General features: G+C 39.9%; 1 protein-coding gene across 1 annotated transcript in view; it reads left to right on the forward strand.

Annotated features, from left to right (window-relative positions):
- Nucleotides 1-1,766: 1,766 nt before the first annotated feature.
- Nucleotides 1,767-18,553, forward strand: part of LOC311115755 (NLR family CARD domain-containing protein 3-like) — a gene marked incomplete at its 3' end in the record, with an annotated part of 61,132 nt that continues 44,345 nt past the window's right edge. The window contains exons 1-2 of the mRNA XM_084190901.1: nt 1,767-1,989; nt 10,910-11,026. Of these exons, the coding sequence (XP_084047027.1) occupies nt 1,937-1,989; nt 10,910-11,026 (170 nt within the window). The 5' untranslated portion in view covers nt 1,767-1,936. The remainder of the gene's footprint in view (nt 1,990-10,909; nt 11,027-18,553) is intronic.

Below are 18,553 nucleotides of genomic sequence, written 5' to 3' on the forward strand. Positions count from 1 at the left end.
CCAGTTTCCCACAGCAGAAAGATTATCCTGCAGCAACAGGAACTGTGAATTATTATGTGGATTATAATTCATTAAAAAAATTTGTTAGGGCAAATCAAGTCTTTTCTAAAATACACTACAATACGGACGGTCGCTATGACTGAAAACACAACCGTGGGACAAACTAGTGACACATTGCTGGGCAAGGGGGGTCCATTTAAATTTAGTTCATTCTTCCCTCACCCTTTGCCCTGCAAGTGTCCACTCATCATACGTCATGATACGTCATCAGAAGTGTCCACTTAACTTGAGGGCTGAGGGGAGAGGGAGTCTTTGAAGTGTTTGAAACGCTGCCATGGATAGTATCGAAGTAACATTACCACATGATCAATGACGTCCGAAGCTTCGTTTGGTCTCATGCTTTTTCAAACCATGTGTTGCAAAATGGGAGAGATCTCCCTGATTTCTCCCTGGTACCGGTGCTTTTTTCAAAGCAAAGTCTTTTTCAAACACTGACCTCTACTGGAAACCTTATTTACACATTTAGTTTGATGTCTTCCAGTTTGTAGCCCCTGAATGGGAGCTCAGCAGGTAGGGACGGGGATGTATTTTTTTAACCAATTCTGATGGTTGTTACAAGCAGAATTTTGACAATATGACCATTATACCAACACACTCTTCACACCCGTTTAACAACTCTAAATAGCTTTGGCATCGTAGGCATCAGGGTCCCTTGTCAATAATGTTGCCTACAACTTTGCATACAATGTTCATTTTCATCGAACACATATTTCGCCCTAGATGCCTTCAATTGCCCAATTTATAGCCATGGCCAATTTAGGATTACATTTTTTAACAACGTGATGTTGCGCTCCAAAGGGATAACTTGAAATAACATGATGTAGGTAATTAAATAATCAAAAGAAAAACGTGTTTATTATACACTTAGAAAAGAAGGTTCCTTATAGAACCAAAAATGCTTCTATCACTTCCTTAATATATGGACCCAGTAAAAGGTAGATATTTTTGGGTTCAGTGAAGAAGAACCTCTAGAGTTCTGATCAACGAAAGGTGAATGTTTTGAGGATGTGAACCCAGCAGCCCTCCGGTGGTCAGATCAAGTCTGCCCGTTTTTTCCAGCGCCCGGCCCGGGATTCAAACCAGCCACCTTTCTGTCATAGGTCCAACTCCTGCCACAGCTCCAACTCCTTAGCCGCTGGGCGAAAACCTGAGTTAATCTTCAGAAATAAGCATGAGTTAATCTGCCAAAACGAAGACAAAATGCTATGCATTCATCTATACCCATAAGAGTAAAATGTCTTAATTCTCAGCACTTATACGACCAATCTTCTACTCTGAGATACTTTGTGGATATGGGCCCAGATCTCAAAATATTGTTATAAAAAACTTTGAATGTTTGTTTTACATATAAAAATAAATAAATGAATATTACTAATGTAAGCCACTGTAAAGACTGTTTAGTTTATTGGGTTGCTCTGCTCATGTCCGCGTTCTGGAATTGTCCGCGTCCACGTACGGTTTGGCGCCAAGCATATTGTCCAGTTGCGCGCAGAGTGGACTGAGGTGATGTTGGGGAACAACGACGGAGTTTGTTACTGTGTTGAGACACCGAAGTTTATTGTTCAATTAGCTTTTTTACGTAATGGTCAGTGACAGTATGAGTGTAGCCAGATCCTTTTCACTCGCTATCCTTGTTTCATCTTGTGGTTCATCGGATTCGTCATCATCCTCGAGGGACAGACGAACGACCTGCTAGTTAGCCAAGCTAGTCGGTACAGCTAGCTAAGCTAGCTACTCTACCAGCAGCATCCTAGTTATCCTGGCTACCACTACATCATCACCGGCTGCCTGCATTTCTTGTGGACCGATGGAGCTCCCTGGTTGTTTCTTCCACCTGTTAAATACCGTGGAGGGCTTCTCCCTCTCTGGTTGACGGATGCTGGCTACCTACCATCCCTCTGTCCGGTTCTCCTCTTCACTAGATGGACGGTAACTTTAGTGTTTAACCCCTCTGTGTCCAAGGACTGAACCTTTTGAATATTATTTTCGGGGCGCCTCAAGTTACATTTATTACAACGTTTATTTCTGATAAAATTAGTTCATTCCATCCGCCATGGAGGCCAGTTTCATAAAATTACCTTCTATCCCTAGTTATGAAGTAATCGCGAAAAAACAGGCCTCATGTTTGGGCATTTTTCACCCTGCCAGCTCCTATTAGTTCTATTGAGCTCCGTGACACCGATTCACCTTCAGAACGTTCTATTCCCAGTCCATTGTTCTGCGTCACAATGCCAGCTTCACAATTGCCATCAAACATTAAACATTTTCTGGTCATGGTTAAACATATTTGTTTTAAGAAAAAAGTGTACAATCTAAACAAAACGCATGTCCCTGTCCTCTTTTTCAAGATGTGGCAGATTTAAACAGCCAGAAGACATTTTTAAATTAAGAAATAACAATTTTTCTGATGACTTGTTGTTTCTAAATGGCTGCTGGGTAATTTGATATGCATCAAAATCTTCGTTCGTAGGCATCAAATTGAGCGAATGCTGCGCAGGTTCACTGAGTTGCAAACCAAATGGGTATAATGGGGTGATTGTTGTCTAATCAGGTGGTCTAGCGAATGGATTTGTAGATCTGACGCAGTTGCTACCTCAGATTATGAGCCTAGCAAGTGTCATATAGCTCAGTTGGTAGAGCATGGTGCTTGCAACGCCAGGGTTGTGGGTTCGTTTCCCACGGGGGGCCAGTATGAAAATGTATGCACTCACTAACTGTAAGTCGCTCTGGATAAGAGTGTCTTCTAAATATGTAAAATGTAAATGTAAAAAATGTAATGAATGAGTTATGTAGTACACAGAGATGGCCAAAGGGAGGCGCAAGAGTGCTATAAACCCATACTGTTTTTTGCCATAAAAACACTAAACCTAACAATCAATCAAATGTATTTATAAAGCCCTTTTTACACCAGCAGATGTCACAAAGTGCTATACAGAAACTCTTACCCTACTTATAACCTATTTTAGCCGTAACACCTAATTCTAGGGTAGGGTAGCCTAGAACACTTTTAGAAACTATTTTAGTAATAATATTATTTTAGTAAATACAACTATAGTATTAAATAGCGTTTTGATTATTTTGTTGTTATTTTATTATATATATAATTGCAAGACAGAACACTTGATAAATAAGATTTATTTGTTTTATTTTTCAAATGTGGTTTGAACTGGGTGACCTAGTAACCTCTGTGTGAAGGTCCAGCAATTGGCGTGGGGCAGGTTTGAGGCTGATCTAATACACTTTATTTCTCAGCTGCCTCACCAACGTCTGTACGTGAATTAATAACTTTTAATAGCTAAATATTTCCAATAGATGGCAGCATAAGACCACGAAGCATCACGTTATAGGCTACAATCAGCAATATGATTCACTTAAAATAGCATGCAACCAAATTCTAAATGTCCCATGATTTTCTAAAATGGTCACTCATTACTTTAGCTAGCTATATATCTCGTATTAGGCCTGTGATGCTTTTGGAAGAGCAGTTAAATAGTGACTATAGCAGGTGTTGAACCCCTGGTAAATAATCACTAGTCAGATAATCCAACCTCAACTCTAATATACATGCATTTTTAAATATCTAATATTGCGATTAAACAACCTCGGAATAGAAAAGACAAGAGTGCGTCTTCCAGCCCACCAATAAATTACATCATGCAGCCCTCCCGGTTAGCAAATGTACCTCAACATGCCCCTCGCTTGTGCTAGAAGGCAGAGTGGTCGCTGCTGGTTGATGAATCTGACAATGAATGTACTAGGAAAATAAGTTTTTCTCGACCAGAGGTGACTAAATTAATGTTCAGGCTTATTGATAATCATTATAGTAATGAAGTATGATTTCAAAACATGAGCATAAAACAGGTAATAATAAACATGAATCATCATTATATTATTTCACAGTAATCTGTTAAATGCGTTTTCAGTCGTTCCTCTTGCGTTAGCAGTGTGGAAAGGGACAGTAAAAAGTGTGTGCAGGAGTTTTCCTGTGAGGGGGAGTGGTGGTGTATTCAGGGAGAAAACTAAACTAACCTTCTGAAATGTCATTCATGGTCTTATGCTGCCATCTATTGGAATTATTTAGTAACTGCAGTAGTACTGAATAAAGTATATCCTTACTAAAGTAGTAATTACTCAGAATAGCAAAACATGACATTTTCTAGTTCATTTTACCACTTACAATGATAAAATAACAATTTCTAGCATAACAAACAATGAAACTGACATAAACCACAAACACCATAGTTTAGTTAACTATACATATATATATTATTTATTTAGATGGGTGACATTATCTGCCAAAGTAATACCACTGTAGATAAAGAAGAGCTCTCCAGTAGGTGAACCAAAACATTCAAAGGACATTTTCTCAAAATTGAGGTTACAAGTTTATCATTGTCGTATATGATGAATGGTGGCAATTATCGCTGTCAACAAAAGAGTCCGATCTATGCTGCATCGTGTTAGAGGCTTTTATTCATACCACGAGGTTACAGCATAAATTACAGACACGCGTTGTCCGGAGAACGGCTCCTCAAGATTGCTATGGCCGTTCTAACGTTTCATCGTTTAACCCCTATTTATAAACACTGATGCCCCCTCTTCTGGCCAATCACCAGTCTCCCCTGTCTACAACCCACCCCCTGTCTGTGGTATGTGGTATTACACCTAAAACATTCCCTCTTGATACTACCATAAACAACATTCTATTTCTTCATGAAAAACATTTAACAAAGGCATAATCTTCAGATACTATATTCCCCCCTTTCGAGACGAACTAAACGTCTCGAAACCAAACAGAATAGGATTATGACTAGTAACAACTTATCTTATTGAGTATCTTTAACCTTAAACCAAAACATTCTCCTCTAGAGTGTAAATACCTTTCTTATGAAATATGAATAACTGTTGATGAAGTGTGAACACATTACTATGAATTATGAATACATCTTTATGGAGTGTGAGAGCGAAAAACCTGTCCGGCAACCTTTGTTCCAAATCCATCCATCCATCAATCAAGACAGTAAAATTCTCTCACGGTCCCTCTGCCCCAGGCAACCACCGCGGTACTCCAGATAAACTCATAAATCATGTAAAGACATTTGAAACTATGATGCCATTAAATACACATGTTTCCCCTGCAAACAAAATCCTATCCAGAAACATCCACTCTCAAGCTGGTCAACCCATAGGACTTGAAAAGGAATCTCTCCCTGCCTAAACGTCCTTTCCCTAACCCCATCGAAATAAACAAAAGCATCTAAGATCCTCATCTGCATTCAATAACATCAAACATCATTCTACTAAAATCAATACCTAAGAATATGACACAATTATGTATTACACATCAAATATGTCTATATTTCATTGCAGACACTGGAATGTAGTCCACTACACTTCATCTCCTCCGTAGTCTCCTCCTCCAATGGACTTCCACTGCATCGTTGATGATGGAATCAGCCACACCCTCCTTGTTTCATCTCCTCCAGTCATATTGTCCCTTCATATTGTCTTTGTTTCACATGTTCCCCCAAATGCTTCTGGAATGAAAAGAAAAGAAACGACCAAACAGTATCTTTTGCAAAACAACATTTTCAAATTAAACCTTAAATGACATATCAATGATGTATGAATCACATTATCCATTCCCCCCTTTATTCATAAAATCATTCCAAAATCATATTAAAATCAGCCTACAAAATGTTTTCCTTGAAACAATAAAAATAAAATGATCAAATAATGAAAAAGGATATTTATCCATCAGTTCCACTTGTCCATCTTTATCCAGATTAGGAACAGTCAACACCGGCATCTGAGTGTTGTCTCCAGGCACCACTTCTCCAACCTATCTCAATCTCATAACTTTCTCAAAAGTCAGTACAAACATCACACAGTGTTATCAAAGCTGAAACTAAAATCTGACCCATCACTGCCCCTACTGGCCTAACTGATCTTGCAACCAAATCCTCTCAAATCTCCACAGTTACATTGTCAGTCAAAAGCTAATCATTTAACCATCAAGATCCTGCTTTTCTACTACCTGGTACATAAAAAATTACATTATATTTGTCATCTCTAACCTTATGTTCATGCTTATCCAAAGTTATCATATAACATCCCAATATGATATTCCCATAAACATACCCTTTACCTCATATGTTTTATTAGAACAACAATAACTTTTAGCCCTCAATGTTTCACCTGAATACTTCAGGTTTCCACTGTTACCTGACCTTACTTTCCATCTAACAATTCCCATAGGGTAATCCCTTTACCCCGGAACACTTAAACCCTACTGTTCTGACAACTACATTATTTTATCTGTCAATGACTGTTGCCGATACCACAGTCATGACAAAGCATAACCCTGACCCAGACCCGCTAGAGGCTGCGCAACCGTCCAACACGTCTTGGGCTGGCATCCCCAACAGACATCAACCCCTAAGATTCCTCACTGATTCTTACAGAATGAGTTAATCTATCTCTAATTTTCACAACAGAGGAACGAGCAGCACTGATCAGATGCCCCCCCCCTCTGTCATCAAAATCAAAAGACCTCATCCTGCAGCTTCCATGATGAATCTCTCTTCTCCATTTCAGATTAATCTATATTGTTTCTATCTGCCCTCCTATTTTCCATAACCTATTCGTACCTTACTTTCCAATTCTGTGTCTTTCCAGACCTTGGCTGTGGATATGACACCTAGTACCCCCCTTGGCTGGTACAATTGCATTTGATATTGTTCAGTTGAAGCTGTAACAGTGATTGTTGATTTGGTTCACTCTGATTCTTCATAACCAAAACTTATTTTCTCCTTCTCCAACTCTTGGGATTATTTTCTCAGCAGGTTTTCTTGGTCCTGTTCCTTCTCGTCGTTGACATATCAGTATTCTTCAAAAGGTTATCTTCTAAGTTCTGTTCTTGAAATATCATCTTCTTACCAGTGGCCTTTCCTTTGGCCTCACTGTATTATTATTTTCCTTCAATTCTTGAGGTCTTCATCCAGTCGTGTTACTTCTTCCATTTCTCCATTTCTTCTTTCCTCTCTTGTACCTTCAACTTTCATCAGAGATCAAATCTCTAGTATCCATTTCTTCTTTCCTCTCTTGCCACTTCCCTCTGATCACAGAGTCACCTCCACCCATGACCTCTCATCAATCACTCTCATCTTCATCATCCTCTTCTCCTTCATCTTTCTGAACCTCCTTCTCTTCGTTTCCAGACATGTCGGTTCTTCTTACTTCTGGAGTTTTGAATTCATCTTCATCGTTGTTTCTGCTGGTACCCTATCTATTATTAATCTATATTTCTGATGCAATAATCACTCCTGGATAATCATTGTAAGCTGAGAATAAACATCCCTAAGCTCTACTTTCTAAACCTATTTTATCGCTGACATATTTTATCAATTTCTATTTGAGACTGAAGGGCAACTTTTGTTTCACTTGCCGGATACCCTAGCAACCCTTTAGTTAAAGGATTACCACTATGCACTATATCAACCGATGTACTGACTTTCCTAGTCCTGATATTTTTTACCCCATTGTAACAAGCCTTTTATATTCCTTTATTGTGAACTATCTTATTTTAAACTATATAGCCTATGTAGGCTTTCCCCCCTTAAATTATTAATATAAACCTACCAACTCCAAATAAATCCAAATAAGTCAATTAAAAATCATGAATGATTAAAACCAATTTTTATTCCTATATCCTATGTCCCCAATTTATCCATTAGTGTTGACTATATTACCACAACCCATCAAATGCAAGTAAATTAGTCAACTTCAAAGCAATCCCAACACAAAGCTTCTAACCCTTCAATAAATGATACAATTCCCATCAAATGCCAGTGATACACAGAGCATCCAAAATGCAATTTTTAATGAAATAGTATTTGCCAAGCCTATGCAAAATCGTCATTTTATCACATATCTTGTAACAGTAACCTGTTTGATGACTTGATCCCTCCACCGCGTCACGTGATCACTTCCTGTATCTCCTCTCGCCTCTCGTCTGTCGTCTAGTCCTATTGCTCCTCTCATATGACAGAAGAACATACACAGAAAAAGACTTTAGTAGTTAATGCACTCACTGAGTATTTCCAACCGTTCAATATTCATTCGTTCTACATTATTCACTCTAAGACTAAACTCAGAACTAAATAGAACGCTCAAACACATTTATTTTTATTCGTTATTTAATTATTTAATTCACTCTATTATAATCCGTTACCATACATTTAATTTATAAATTCAATAGGTACCCAAACAAGTTTCATCTTAACCCACCACCGTTTAAACTAGAATCATCGTGTTAAAATCTCCTTGTGCCTATTTGTTCCGTCGTCTGTGTTCCTCTGTCTCCCCCTGCAGTTTAACCAATGTGTTGTTTTGCAGAATCCCACGCATGCACAAATATCATTTATTACATAGATCGCTCCAAAACATTTCATTTAATTTTAATCGTCTTTTAATTTAATTAATTATACTCCGTCAACATATATTTGATTTATAACTTTACTACATCTCGCCAAATAGTTTCCCGTTCGAACAACAGCCGTTTAACACCTAAGAGATTTTTCCCCAAAATCTCTCTTATTCTGTGACTATTATCCCTATTATCACATGGGACCTATGACCCTTACCCATAATGCCGTGCTTTGTAGGCTTAGCACATAACCACATGTTGTAGTTTTTAGCCCCGTAAAATCACGCATGCGCAAATATCATTTTAACCTCACTTGAGTCTCAGCATCCCCTCATGGTGCCGTAAAACAAAACGTTCCCTAATCTCGTGCCATAAACTCCAACTCCCACGTTTGGTACTGTAGTGTCGCAAAATTAAACGCATGCGCAAATATCATTCCTCACTACACTTTCACCGTGAAAGGAAGATTCTCTACTCTCTCTCTCCAAACAGAATACCAGTCCAGCTGTAATTCCCCATTTCCCCCTTATAGTCAAACAACATTTAACAGCGCTCACAAAACATATAACCTGACTTACAGACAGTAACAAGTTTAAGAGACTTTCACCCGTCGCAACGGAATCTCTAAGGATACGTTAGCATGTAGCACACAACACAATTAGCATTAGCCGTTAGCATTAGCCTGAAGTACATGGTGACACACCACACATTTAGCCGTTAGCATTAGCCTGAAGTACATGGTGACACACCACACATTTAGCCGTTAGCATTAGCCACGTGGCCTGAAACAATGAAGAATGAGCTGTAGCCTCTAGCTAACTGCGGTATACTACACAAATCAATATCCTGCACCGTGTGGCCCAATCATCATCACAATTATCAATATCTCCACCTAACTTTTTGTTGCCGTAAGTTCTGGATAATCATAGAGAGGTTACCCCATACATTACAATTCGTCAACCATACGATGAGTATATAACATGCATATAATCCGTCCAGCTTAATAATTCCCAGAATTAACCTTCCACCACATAACGCGTTGCAAGGATTTATGGCCCATTCAGAAAGAATCGCCTCGCCTTGAGGTCTTTTCCAGATTCACGGTGCCCTAACTATGCAGATATCCCCCAACATATATTCTCTACCAATCCATTGTCACCCGTTACCAATGAAATAAATTTTAGCAGACTCTAGTCGACCAGCAACAACGCCACCTGAGGCCAGGTTATAATGGAACATCTCCTCAGTGTACACAAGTCTTATCCAATCTAACAAACTCCGAAGCGGCAAGAACACTCACCCTTTCCATGCCTCAGAGAGAGTTAGCCCGGCGTTTGACTGAAACAAGGAAGAGACGCAAACCCGGGCCCCACGTTGGGCGCCATTATGTCGTATATGATGAATGGTGGCAATTATCGCTGTCAACAAAAGAGTCCGATCTATGCTGCATCGTGTTAGAGGCTTTTATTCATACCACGAGGTTACAGCATAAATTACAGACACGCGTTGTCCGGAGAACGGCTCCTCAAGATTGCTATGGCCGTTCTAACGTCTCATCGTTTAACCCCTATTTATAAACACTGATGCCCCCTCTTCTGGCCAATCACCAGTCTCCCCTGTCTACAACCCACCCCCTGTCTGTGGTATGTGGTATTACACCTAAAACATTCCCTCTTGATACTACCATAAACAACATTCTATTTCTTCATGAAAAACATTTAACAAAGGCATAATCTTCAGATACTATATCATCTTTCAAAGCAGAATTACTTTCCCATTGTTCCTCAAATGTAGTGTATGATATACCTTTTTCTAGCTGAGTCTCTACTTTTATCCAATGTAATAAACACAATTTCAAATATTGTTACATAAGACCGAATCGAGCCGGTCGGTCAGATTTGACTGTGTAAAACCTAGCAGTACTACTTATTTCTCTGAGAGTGAGGAAGATATATATTATTACTGTGTAAAACTTAGCAGTACTACTGATTTCTCTGAGAGTGAGGAAGATATATATTATTACTGTGTAAAACCTAGCAGTACTACTTATTTCTCTGAGAGTGAGGCAGGTATATATTAATACTGTGTAAAACCTAGCAGTACTACTTATTTCTCTGAGAGTGAGCCAGATATATATTATTACTGTGTAAAACCTAGTAGTACTACTTATTTCTCTGTGAGTGAGGCAGATATATATAGCATTTTGCAAAAAAACATGATTATTTGTCTCTCTGAAATGAAACCATTAAGTGATAGATTTTAAACAAATACATGTCTGTCATTGAACAATCACATGCCATGATTAGATAGTGAAAAAACACATCAATCTCTTTCATAATCTCTTTAAACAATAAAATCTAATTTACCAACATTTTACCAACATTTTTGAGAGACGTAATGTTTGTCTCTGTTGTGTTGAAGCCCAATCAAGCAGGAGAGACCAGCCTCCCCTGTACCCAGCTGTGTGTCCATGAAGAGTGACCGGTCTATGAATCCACCTCTATTCTTCAGAGAGGGAGACTTTTCTACTGAACAAAGGTAAGAAGAACTCATGGGTCATGGTCAGTGAGTTAAACAACACTGTCTCTAGTCATTTCTCCTCTCCCTTTTTACCATTTATTTTGATTGTTTTCATAATCCATAGGCTAATAATTTTTTCCATTTTCATAGTCCTAAAACAATATTATACAAACACAACTGTGTGTGTGTGTGTGTGTGTGTGTGTGAGTGAGTGAGTGAGTGTGTGTGTGTGTGTGTGTGTGTGTGTGTGTCCCTGGATGAGGAGATGTAATCTCTATCCTGATTGCCTAGTCACTTTTACCCCTACCTACATGTACATATTACCTCAATTACCTCAACTACCTTATTGTTATTTTATTATATTCATTATTGTTATTTTATTATGTTACTATTTCCTTTTTTATTTAGCTAATTTTTGTGACTTTTTAACTCTGCATTGTTGGGAAAGGGCTCGTAAGTCAGCATTTCACGGTAAAGTGTACCACTGTTGTATCCGGCGCATGTGAGAAATACAATTTGATTTGATTTGAAGCTCATGCGCAGAAATACGTCATTGTGTCTAATGGTCGTCTTGTGCCGAACTGCACATGTGCTGGATGTCAAATCAAAGGCACTCCTTCGATATAAAGTTGTTTTTGACTAACATGAAAATGTGTCAGTTTGTTAAACTACTTAAGACAGAACATTTTCAAAATGAACAACTAAGGAAGTGATTTTTATCTCTCATTGACTTCTCAAAAACCCCAAACCCTGGCCTGGTCTGCTTCATATGTATTCCCAGAATACATTTTTTACATCAGCAGTTGTCATGAAGTGCTTATATAGAAACCCAGTCTAAAACCACAAAGAGCAAGCAATGCAGATGTAGAAGCACGGTGGCTAGGAAAAACTCCCTAGAAAGGCAGGAACCTAGGAAGAAACCTAGAGAGGAACCAGACTCTGAGGGGTGGCCAGTCCTCTTCTGGCTGTGCTGGGGGAGATTATAAGAGTACATGGCCATTAAGGCCAAATCGTTCTTCAAGATTTTCAAATGTTAATAGATGACCAGCAGGGTCAAATAATAATCACAGTGGTTATAGAGGTTGCAACAGGTCAGCACCTCAGGAGTAAATGTCAGTTGGCTTTTCATAGTCGAGCATTCAGAGGTCGAGACAGCAGGTGTTGTAGAGAGAGAGAAGGAGAGGGAGAGAGAGAGAGAGAGAGAGGGTCGAAACAGCAGGTTTGGGACAAGGTCGCACGTCCGGTGAACAGGTCAGAGTTCCAGATCCGCAGGCAGACCAGTAGAAACTGGATCAGCAGCACGACAAGGTATCACATCCGGTGGACCATGTATCGATACTGATAGGATCGAAAGAAAGGGAGCGCTGCTCTCGGATCAGTTTTCTCCATTAAAATCTTTCCTTAACATTATAATTATTTCACAATACTGACCACGGATCAGCTTCTAGAAAGATATTACTACCTACGGCTGCAAATATTGAGGTAGTTTATTCTAGTACTTACCCATGGATATATAGCGTTTTAGAATGAAACTCTTCTTATGTTTCCCCATCTGAGCTCAGAGTAGATGAGAGACGTAATGTTTGTCTCTGTTGTGTTGAAGCCCAATCAAGCAGGAGAGACCAGCCTCCCCTGTACCCAGCTGTGTGTCCATGAAGGGTGACTGGTCTATGAGTCAACCTCTAAACTTTAGAGAGGGAGACTTTTCTAGTGAACAAAGGTAAGAAGAACCCATGGGTCATGGTCAGAGAGTTAAACAACACTGTCTCTAGTCATTTCTCCTCTCCCATTTTACCATTTATTTTTGTTGTTTTCATAATCCATAGGCTAAACCTTTTTTCCATTTTCATAGTCCTGAAACATTATCAAACTAACACAACATTCCCTGTGTGTGTGTGTGTGTGTGTGTGTGTGTGTGTGTGTGTGTGTGTGTGTGTGTGTGTGTGTGTGTGTGTGTGTGTGTGTGTGTGTGTGTGTGTGTGTGTGTGTGTGTGTGTGTGTGTGTGTGTGTGTGTGTGTGTGTGTGTGTGTGTGAGTGCACTCCCTGGATGAGGAAATGTAATCTCATGTTTTGTCTACAGAAACCAACAGGAGAGATCAGAGTCAGAGATTCTCAGTGATCAGTCTTCCCAGAGTCATCAAACAGACCTGGCCTCCATATTCAGTGTATGTGGTCCTGTTATGTACATTTGTTTTTGTTTACCTCAAGTAAAGTTGATCTGTCAATCATTCATTCATGTGTTAATGAGAAAGCATTTAGTCTCTTGCTTAACTGATTTACTTGATTTATTTCAGTTGCTTGAAGAGAATATTATGACATTTGTGAAGAACGAGCTGAAGATGTTCAAGAGGATTCTTAGTCCAGAACTCCCAGAAGGCTTTGAGAGTCAGAAGCAGGATAAGGAAGTGGTGGATGCTGAAGATGAGAAGCAGGAGAGCAGTGCCAGAGAGGGGGCTCTGAAGATCACACTGCACGTCCTGAGGAAAATGAACCAGAAGGAGCTTGCTGACACACTGGAGAAAAGTAAGAGCTGTCTGCCTCATGTTGAATGCTGTTTTAGAACATTTAAAAGCTGTAGCTAAAGTACAGCTAAAGTAGCTGTGTAACTAAATGATATTGTAGCAGCCTTAACACAACACCTAGTGACCTCATCAAGTAGCAGCAGGGATGTGTTGTGGTGATTCATTTAGACAGAGAGAGAGAGAGAGAGAGAGAGAGAGAGAGAGAGAGAGAGAGAGAGAGAGAGAGAGAGAGAGAGAGAGAGAGAGAGAGAGAGAGAGAGAGAGAGAGAGAGAGAGAGAGAGAGAGAGAGAGAGAGAGAGAGAGAGAGCATTAATAATACCATCAATAATGATATAAATCAGTCACACCAGTCTGTAATGAAAACAGTTAAGAGAATAAATGATTGCAATTTAAACTTTAGAAAACATCCTTACAATACTGTAGGCATTAAAACAGACGTAATGTTAATATCCTCTGTGTTATTTCTTCATTCAGATGAGCTTGCTGTGATTTGCCAACGTGAACTCAAATCTAATCTAAAGAAGAAGTTTCAATGTGTATTTGAGGGGATCGCTAAACAAGGAAACCCAACACTTCTCAATAAGATCTACACAGAGCTCTACATCACAGAGGGTGGAACAGGAGAGGTCAATAATGAACATGAGCTGAGACAGATTGAGACAACAACCAGGAAACAAGCAAGACCAGAGACTGCAATCAAATGTAACGACATCTTCAAACCCTTAACTGGACAAGACAAACTTATCAGAACTGTGCTGACAAAGGGAGTCGCTGGCATTGGAAAAACAGTCTCTGTGCAGAAGTTCATTCTAGACTGGGCTGAAGGAATAGCAAATCAGGATGTCCAATTTGTATTTTCATTCCCTTTTCGGGAGCTGAATTTGATGAAAGGGGACAATCACACTTTCATTGAACTTCTCAATCACTTCTCAATGGAAACCAAAGAATCAAGAATCTCCAACTATGACAAGTACAAAGTTCTGTTCATCTTTGATGGTCTGGATGAGTGCCGACTGCCCCTAGACTTCCAGAAGAACAAGATCTGTTGTGACGTCACAAAGTCAACCTCAGTGGATGTTCTGCTGACAAACCTCATCAAGGGAAATCTGCTTCCCTCTGCTCTCCTCTGGATAACTACCCGACCTGCAGCAGCCAATAAGATCCCTTCAGTGTGTGTTGACCAGGTGACAGAGGTACGAGGGTTCAATGACCCACAGAAGGAGGAGTACTTCAGGAAGAGATTCAGTGATGAGGACCTGGCCAGCAGAATCATCTCACACATAAAGACATCAAGGAGCCTCCACATCATGTGCCACATTCCAGTCTTCTGTTGGATTTCTGCAATAGTCCTTGAACACATGTTGAGTACAGACAAGACAGAAGAGATGCCCAAGACTCTGACTGAGATGTTCATACACCTTGTGGTGTTTCATACCAAACAGAAGAATGAAAAGTATCTTGGGAAAGAAGAGACAGGTCCACACTGGAATAAAGAGAGCATTCTGTCACTGGGAAAACTTGCTTTTCAACAGCTTGTTGAGGGCAATCTAATTTTCTATGAAGAAGACCTGAAAAGGGCTGGCATTGATGTCAATGAAGCATCAGTGTACTCAGGATTGTGCACACAGCTCTTTAAAGAGGAATGTGTGCTGCACCAGGACAAGGTGTACTGCTTCGTGCATCTGAGCATTCAGGAGTTTCTGGCTGCTGTATATGTGTTCCTCTCATTCATCAACAACAATGAGAATCTAATGGCCAAACTTCAATCAACGTCCAGTAACTTTTCTGTGAGGATCAGACACAAGCGTAAAGTTACCTTCTACAAGAGTGCTGTGGATAAAGCCTTACAAAGTGAGACAGGAAACCTGGACCTGTTCCTCCGATTCCTTCTGGGCCTCTCACTGGAGTCCAATCAGAAGCACTTACGAGGTCTACTGACAAAGACAAGAAGCAGCTCACAGAGCCATGAAGAAACAGTCAAGTACATCAAGGAGAAGATCAGGGAGAATCCCTCTCCAGAGAGGTGCATCAATCTGTTCCACTGTCTGAATGAACTGAATGACCATTCTCTAGTGGAGGAGATCCAATGCTACCTGAGATCAGGAAGTCTCTCAGAAGAAGAACTGTCACCTGCACAGTGGTCAGCTCTGGTCTTTGTGTTGCTGACTTCAGAAAAGGAGCTGGATGTGTTTGACCTGAAGAAATACTCCAGATCAGAGGAAGGTCTTCTGAGGCTGCTGCCAGTGGTCAAAGCCTCCAGAGCTGCTCTGTGAGTACATAAAATCATCAGCAAGAAATATTAAGTTTAGAGTAAAATATGTATTATAAAATGTATATAATATTCTATTGAAAAACATATTGAATAAATGCATTGATTTTCACATTAGTAAACCATTATAACCATACAATTCTAGGAGACGGAAGATGAATCTATATGTTGTTTAAGAGAATAAACCAAATGCATCTGCCATTGTCCTTCTACACTACTGGTGTTAAATTAACTGTGTTTGTGAAATCATGATGATCTCTTTGCAGGCTGTCAGGCTGTGGAGTCACAGGGAAAGGCTGTGCTTCTCTGGTCTCAGCTCTGAAGTCAAACCCCTCACACCTGAGAGAGCTGGATCTGAATAACAATGACCTGAAGGATTCAGGAGTGAAGCTGCTCTCTGCTGGACTGGGGAATCCCCACTGTAAACTGGAGACTCTGAGGTCAGTATTCCTGTAGTTGGTCAACAAGTGATAACTGTTCACCAGATCCACATGTGTTTACCAGGCACACATAGTCCACACCATATGTGTTTGGACAGTGAAGCTTACAGTTTTACATTTGGTTTTTAGATACAATGTTTCATATTATGCAACAGTACAGAATGTCACCTTTTATTTAAATATTTTCATACATATACAGTGAGGGAAAAAAGTATTTGATCCCCTGCTGATTTTGTACATTTGCCCACTGACAAAGAAATTATCAGTCTATAATTTTAATGGTAGGTTTATTTGAACAGTGAGAGACAGAATAACAACAAAAAAATCCAGAAAAAAGCATGTCAAAAATGTTATAAATTGATTTGCATTTTAATGAGGGAAATAAGTATTTGACCCCTTCTCAATCAGAAAGATTTCTGGCTTCCAGGTGTCTTTTATACAGGTAATGAGCTGAGATTAGGAGCACACTCTTAAAGGGAGTGCTCCTAATCTCAGTTTGTTACCTGTATAAAAGACACCTGTCCACAGAAGCAATCAATCAATCAGATTCCAAACTCTCCACCATGGCCAAGACCAAAGAGCTCTCCAAGGATGTCAGGGACAAGATTGTAGACCTACACAAGGCTGGAATGGGCTACAAGACCATCGCCAAGCAGCTTGGTGAGAAGGTGACAACAGTTGGTGCGATTATTCGCAAATGGAAGAAACACAAAAGAACTGTCAATCTCCCTTGGCCTGGGGCTCCATGCAAGATCTCACCTCGTGGAGTTGCAATGATCATGAGAACGGTGAGGAATCAGCCCAGAACTACACGGGAGGATCTTGTCAATGATCTCAAGGCAGCTGGGACCATAGTCACCAAGAAAACAATTGGTAACACACTACGCCGTGAAGGACTGAAATCCTGCAGTGCCCGCAAGTTCCCCCTGCTCAAGAAAGCACATATACATGCCCGTCTGAAGTTTGCCAATGAACATCTGAATGATTCAGAGTAGAACTGGGTGAAAGTGTTGTGGTCAGATGAGACCAAAATCGAGCTCTTTGGCATCAACTCAACTCGCCGTGTTTGGAGGAGGAGGAATGCTGCCTATGACCCCAAGAACACCATCCCCACCGTCAAACATGGAGGTGGAAACATTATGCTTTGGGGGTGTTTTTCTGCTAAGGGGACAGGACAACTTCACCGCATCAAAGGGACGATGGACGGGGCCATGTACCATCAAATCTTGAGTGAGAACCTCCTTCCCTCAGCCAGGGCATTGAAAATGGGTCGTGAATGGGTATTCCAGCATGACAATGACCCAAAACACACGGCCAAGGCAACAAAGGAGTGGCTCAAGAAGAAGCACATTAAGGTCCTGGAGTGGCCTAGCCAGTCTCCAGACCTTAATCCCATAGAAAATCTGTGGAGGGAGCTGAAGGTTCGAGTTGCCAAACGTCAGCCTCGAAACCTTAATGACTTGGAGAAGATCTGCAAAGAGGAGTGGGACAAAATCCCTCCTGAGATGTGTGCAAACCTGGTGGCCAACTACAAGAAACGTCTGACCTCTGTGATTGCCAACAAGGGTTTTGCCACCAAGTACTAAGTCATGTTTTGTAGAGGGGTCAAATACTTATTTCCCTCATTAAAATGCAAATACATTTATAACATTTTTGACATGCGTTTTTCTGGATTTTTTTGTTGTTATTCTGTCTCTCACTGTTCAAATAAAGCTACCATTAAAATTCTAGACTGATCATGTCTTTGTCAGTGGGCAAACGTACAAAATCAGCAGGGGATCAAATACTTTTTTCCCTCACTGTATTTTTTTACCGTTTAGAAATGAAAGTACTTTATTATGTAGTTCTCCCATTTGAAAAAGTCATAATTATTTAGACAAATTAATTTAGTCAAAAGTTTAGTATTTGGCTCATATTCCTTACCTGCAGTGATTACATCAAGCTTGTGATTCTACAAACTTGTTGAATGCATTTGCAGTTTGTTTTGGTTGTGTTTTGGATTATGTTTTTCCCAATAGAAACTGAATGGTGAATAATGTCCTGTCATTTTGGAGTCACTTCACTTGTATTGTCAGTAAGAATAGAATATGTTTCTGAACACTTATACATTCATGTGGATGCTACCATGATTATGAATAATCATGAATGAATCGTGAATGATGATGAATGAGAAAGTTATCATCATCCACCATTCAGTTACTAACGGGCAAAACATAACCCAAAACACAACCAAAACAAACTGCAAATGCAACCAACGAGTTTGGGACCAAATACTAAACTTCTGACTACTTTAATACACTATAAGTGAATTG

The sequence above is a fragment of the Coregonus lavaretus genome (genome assembly GCF_964263955.1).
Source record: "Coregonus lavaretus genome assembly, contig: HAP1_SCAFFOLD_397, whole genome shotgun sequence".
Lineage (NCBI taxonomy): Eukaryota > Metazoa > Chordata > Actinopteri > Salmoniformes > Salmonidae > Coregonus > Coregonus lavaretus.